Raw genomic sequence first — 6000 nt, 5'->3', positions numbered from 1 at the left:
AAGAAAAGTCAACCAAATCAACAGTGATTAATAAGGCATGCTGACTCAGTTAAGCGACAAACTATCAACCTGCCAGAGGCAGTAACAGAGAAGAGTATGAAGACAGAAATGATGGTCATTTTGAACAATTTTGCACATTCTCTCTCTATATAACACACTATCATTAAGTGCTTTCAACTAAGAAATCGTTCATTAGAATTTTGTTAAGAAACACTAGTGGGGCTTCTTCATACCTGCAACAGTCCACCTTTACAATGTCTCATTCTCATAAGACAAATTTTTATGTAATTCTTTTGTATGTCTCAGAGAGGTTATCCATCTATTTAAGCACCCACCATGCTCGAAATATGCCTTGTATGTACTAGATAAATTAAGTTTTCATAGACAATCAAGAAATGTACACCTACAATTGCTGCCCCATGACTGCATGAAGCAAGACAGGGTTACAACGTTGTCTTTCATACATACATATTTCAAAACAACTCAAATCTCCTTCTTGACCAAAGCTATATTTGATAGGTTTTTTCCAAATAAACTGACCAACACAATGTTGTGTGGTAACATTGCACCTTAGATAATCATCATATGGAGTCTGTTGTATCCGCACATACTGTATATCAGAATCCAAGGAAAGGTTAGTGTTAAACCGCATCAAATTTTTTTGAGCACCTACATTTTTAATAGTATTCTTTCCTGGGTGATCTTTAATCACGTGAAGTGTTCATCCCCATGTATAAAGGATGCATTTGTATTTCTAAATGAAACCTTGGCATGCCAGCTAACCGAACAAGTATTATTTCGAGCAGGCTGCTGTCATACTGAAATATGGAGACAGTTTACCGACAAACTGTGATAAGAAAGGAATGTGAACACAAAATGAGTCACGGAATATACCCGCGTAATAAAATACCAAAATATTAGCCACATGACAAGCTGTCGTTTGAATCGGGTGGAATATATCAATGGATAAAGGCTCCAGCGTGAAAGAATGGGTAGCTCTGAAAAGAACCGTTGGTGTTGATGAATGTATCGCCATAGCTTACTTGCTCTTAGTTGGTTTCTCGGTCTTCTTGGGCAGAAGCACAGCCTGAATGTTAGGCAGCACACCACCCTGAGCGATGGTCAAACCACCCAACAACTTATTGAGCTCTTCGTCGTTACGCACTGCTAGTTGCAAGTGGCGAGGAATTATTCTGGTTTTCTTGTTGTCACGAGCAGCATTCCCGGCCAACTCAAGAATTTCAGCGGTCAGGTACTCGAGTACTGCAGCCAAGTAAACAGGAGCACCACCACCAACTCGCTGGGCATAATTGCCTTTCCTCAAGAGCCTGTGAACACGGCCGACTGGGAACTGCAAACCAGCTCGGGAAGATCGAGTCTTAGCCTTGGCACGTGCTTTGCCAGCAGTCTTTCCTCGTCCAGACATATTCAAAAATAATCTTCTATCCTCGTCTATAAAATAATCCAGATCATTTGCGTTGCGCTTTTATAAAGACGTCCTTTGGGCGCGACAAACTGAACTAAGTGCCTGCTGATTTGCTTGTATTTTTACATCACTCAGCTAGCAGCGAATCCGAAGCACGTTGCCCCCGTCTTCACAACGCCTCAAATTCAAATCTACGGCTCCGAGAAGATGTACAGCGTACTTATTTTTGTTTATGATAATGTATGTCTAAAGCATGTTTCTGCTTTTATACATTGAATTATTTATTGAATTCCTTTTTTCAATTTCATTTCGCTTACGTATTCTTCATGTTTACACGATTTTTCTGCACCAACTAGTTTGACGTTAGAATTCTGTTTTGGCAGACACGTTGGCCCTTTAAAAGGCTTCGGTACTCAATATACTGAGTAAAAAGATGAAGCCTTTGAGCACACACTGCGCCTTATTCTTACTTGTAGCCACACCGTGAGAGATTTTCTGACCACTGTAGAACTCAAAACGAATGCAGCCTCTTAGCGAAAGCCCTCGTCTATTTTACAAAGAACAATGCGAACCGGCAAGCACAGTGCTTGTAACTCCAGTAAATGAGTTGTTTTCTTGGATCCTCACACAGTACAGTATACTATTTTTCCAAATATCTGGCACTGCCTTCTCAAACTACCGCCCCATTCATTCCTTCAGTTCTGAGTACGGTATCTCTTGAGATTATGTGCAAATTACCTTACGTTGTCTCTTTTTGTGAGCTGATACTGATAACCTGTATTGCATCAGCAACGCCCGGTCATCAGTTTAACTGGTAGGGGACATTGCATCGTGTTACAGAAAGAAACAGGACATTGAAATGCACTTTCGGAAACAGAACACGAAATGCAAAAGTGCGCGCCCGAATTTTCAAATACAGAACATTTTCTGTATTCGGTAATGCAACGGTTGTTCCTGGAAGGAGGGAAACAGCTGCGTGCCTGTCATTGGTGCCTACGTAAGTGGCGCGTCCTATTTGCATGTCTCGCTATAAAAGAGAGAAACCCAGGGAGTTGCGTGACGCAAACCCAGGGTCATTCATTTGATCCCTCTGAGGAAGATGATGTTACTACTCTCTTAAACCTAACAAACCTTTTTTCCCAACCCCAAAACCAGAATATTACTAAATTTTGCAAAGTCCCTTATTGATAAATTATGGGCAGCAAAAATTGGAACAGATATTATAACTATAATCATGTCCTCAATTCCTGCTGTTGTAAAGATGTTCTCTGATGGCTCCTAAATTACTACACACCCAATAATTTAAGATTAACCATATGGAACACCAATGGAGTACAAAACAAAAAATAGAACTTCAAGAATTTTCGATCAGCATTTAATTGACGTAATGCTAATAAGTGAAACCCATTTATGTCCAAGTTCAGATTTAAAGGAAAAGGTACAGCCATTCTTATCAAAAAAGGAACAGAACATTCTCAATCACCCACACCACAATTAACCACATTGGAAGCCAACTCAGTGATGCCAGAGATGGTCCTTTGAGAATAATTGCAGTGTACAACAGTCCCAAGAACGATCTACCCGTTCAAGAACTGGATTTGCTTTTCCAATAAGATACTCCAACGATCTTAGCAGGTGACCTAAATGCAAAACATCCAGCTTGGAACAGCAAAACTGCTAATACATGAGGGAGGTCTCTCCTCAATTTTGCAGATATAAACTACCTATTAGTGATAGGACCAGAAGAACCAACGCTCTTCCACCCTAATGTATACAGACCTGATGTAATAGACATTACAGTTCTCCAAAATATAACATACTCTCCGCTCATCAGATCCATTGCAGAACTGAGCTCTGACCACAACCCTGTACTTCTGGAGTTACATGGATCAAACAGTAACACCAAAAACCACAATGACATAAAAAAAAGAATATTCTGGTCTGCCTTTACAAGAAAACTTGAATCATCCCTGGGTCCTCTATCAACAATCAAAACGCCCCAACAGCTAGACCACGCAGCAAAAGCCCTTACTCTTTGCATCAAGCAAACAAAGGCAAGTGCTTCACACAAAACCCAAAATACTAACAAAAATCATCTGTCCTCCATTCCCAACTGGCTACTAGAGAAAAATCAAAGAAAAGAATAGAGTTCAAAGAAAGTTGCAAAAACAAAGTAACCCAGAAGACCGCCAAAAAATGAATACACTCTCAACTGAAATCAGAGAAGCACTAAATGATATCATGAACCAAAAATAGTTACAAACACTATCTGAAATGGAACACCAAGCAGGTACCAAATGGAAAATCGCCTGTGTGCTCTGCAACAAACAATATCCTATACCCTAACTCCATGGTCCAAACGGACTTGTATATTCCACCCAAGACAAAACAGAAGTTATTGCCAACAATCTTGGAACTCCAGTGCTCACCAAACTTTGAAAATGCAGATATCCAACACATTGAAGAGTAAAGAAACTAACCAGTTTTTATCAACAAACCTACCAGAAGTCATTGATTTTGCTACTCCAGCAGAAATCAGAAACATTACTGATCATCTTAACACTAAGAAGACACCAGGGTCAGATGGCATCCCAAATTCAGCACTCAGAGCACTACCTCACAAAGCAATCATTGCAATAACCAACATTGCCAACGCAGTAATGAGACTAGGACATTTCCCTGAATGCTGGAAAACTGTAATAGTTTTCCCTAAGCCAGGAACAAACAGATCTTTCCCACAGAACTACAGACAAATCAGTTTACTTAGTACTCTTGCTAAATCCATTGAGAAAGTAATACTGAAAAGACTTAAAAAATATACAGAACATGGCTTCAGAACTGGACACAGCACCACTCATCAATTCCTGAGAGTAGTGGAATACATCACCGAAGGCTTCAACACTAATAGATCCACCAGGGCAATCTTCCTTGATTTATCCAAAGCATTTGATAAAGTGTGGCACAAAGGCCTTCTCTACAAAATGATTAAAGCAGGTATTCCAAATTACATAGTTCACCTCATAGCCTCTTTTCTTAAAGGAAGAAAATTCCAGATAAAGTTAAATGGCATCAGGTCATCACTCAAGAAAATAGCTGCCGGTGTCCCTCAAGGCTCACTACTTTTACCAATCCTCTTCAACATCTTTGTAAGTGATATGCCAAAGACAAGTAGCACAACACTGGCTCAATATGCAGATGATACTGCTGTACTCTCCAAGTCCACCCAAACTTGAACTGTCACAAAATAACTACAACAGGCAGACACAGCCCTGGAGCAATGGTTTCAAAGATGAAGAAGCACCATCAACCCTGTAAAAAGCACTGCAATTCATTCTAGCAGAGGGTACAAACCACCCTCTGGCTCCATAATAATGTTTGGTCGTCCCATTTCATTGCAAAACACAGCAAAATACCTGGGAGTTATATTAGACAACCGCCTAACATGTAGAAATCACATCACTGAAAGTATATCCAAAGCAAGATCATCACTCAACCAACTGTACCCACTGATGAATACAAAAAGTAAAATGAACACTACAAACAAAATACTTCTGTACAGAAGCATCATCAGCGCACAGTTACTATACGCAACACCAGTATTGGGATACGCTTCCAATGCACTCCTCCGTCAGATTCAGTGCCTTCAAAACAGAGCCCTAAGAATGGCACTCAATGCACCTTGGTATGTAACCAACGACTTGATTCATCAAGACACCAAATCCCTGTCGATTCAGAAGAGTTCTATCAAACTGTTTACCCAAATAGAAACTCACCCAAACAAAACTCTTCAAGGGATTCTCCAATATGATAAATGCCAATACAAGAAACACAAAAGACCAAGGGCAATACTGGATGACTAAACACCTAAAGCATCCTAAAATGCAGCAACAGGAACTCGCACAACCCCTAACCGAAACAGCCAAAACTGATTGTCATGAGACAAGTTAACAAGGATCAAGAATCTCACAGACTGAAAACACAGATGGAGTGTGAGAGGCATTGCCTCGGTCCTCCATGAGAGAAGATTCCAGTCGCGTCATTTAACTGCTCGTCTGTACCGAGAGTAACAATGCCTGAGCCGAAAGCCGTCCCTGCCCCGAAGATGGGCTCCAAGAAAGCCGTTTCAAGAGCCAAGCAAAGGGCGGGAAGAAGCGTAGAAAGTCCAGGAAGGAAAATTATTCCATCTACGTGAACAAGGTGCTAAACCAAGTTCACTGGGACACTGGCATCTCTCCTAAGACAATGGGAATTATGAATGCGTTCGTGAATATCTTTGAGCGCATCGCCGGTGATGCCTCTCGTCTGGCGCACTACAAGCGTTAAACCATTTCTTCCCGGGAAATCCAAACTGCAGTGAGGCTTCTACTACCGGGACAGCCTGCAAAGCACGCCGTGTCCGTGGGCACCAAGGCAGTTACAAAAATATACCCGCTCGAAGAGCAGGACTCTTATACAAAACCAACGGCTCGTTTCAGAGCTACTTGCCTAACCTAAAAAGAGCTTATGTAATCAGTTGAGGCGTGGATACCGGTTGTCTTTCTCATACGCTTACGTGCTCTGTCTGCATTATTGGT

At 41.1% G+C, this 6000-nt stretch overlaps 1 protein-coding gene across 1 annotated transcript; it reads right to left on the bottom strand.

Moving 5' to 3' along the window:
• Positions 1 to 970: 970 nt before the first annotated feature.
• On the bottom strand, positions 971 to 1504 carry LOC120515824 (histone H2A-like). The gene has a single exon (XM_039737151.1). The coding sequence runs from the start codon at positions 1424 to 1426 to the stop codon at positions 1040 to 1042; it is 387 nt and encodes a 128-aa protein (XP_039593085.1). The 5' UTR covers positions 1427 to 1504; the 3' UTR covers positions 971 to 1039.
• Positions 1505 to 6000: the final 4496 nt, after the last annotated feature.

The sequence above is a fragment of the Polypterus senegalus genome, chromosome 15, assembly GCF_016835505.1.
Source record: "Polypterus senegalus isolate Bchr_013 chromosome 15, ASM1683550v1, whole genome shotgun sequence".
Taxonomy (NCBI): domain Eukaryota; kingdom Metazoa; phylum Chordata; class Cladistia; order Polypteriformes; family Polypteridae; genus Polypterus; species Polypterus senegalus.
The sequence above is the reverse complement of the archived record's forward strand: the minus strand, read 5'-3'. Positions and strand labels throughout refer to the sequence as shown.

Coding starts and splice junctions, on each gene's coding strand:
- LOC120515824 (XM_039737151.1), bottom strand. CDS start 1,426: ATGTCTGGACGAGGAAAGACTGCTGGCAAAGCACGTGCCAAGGCTAAG.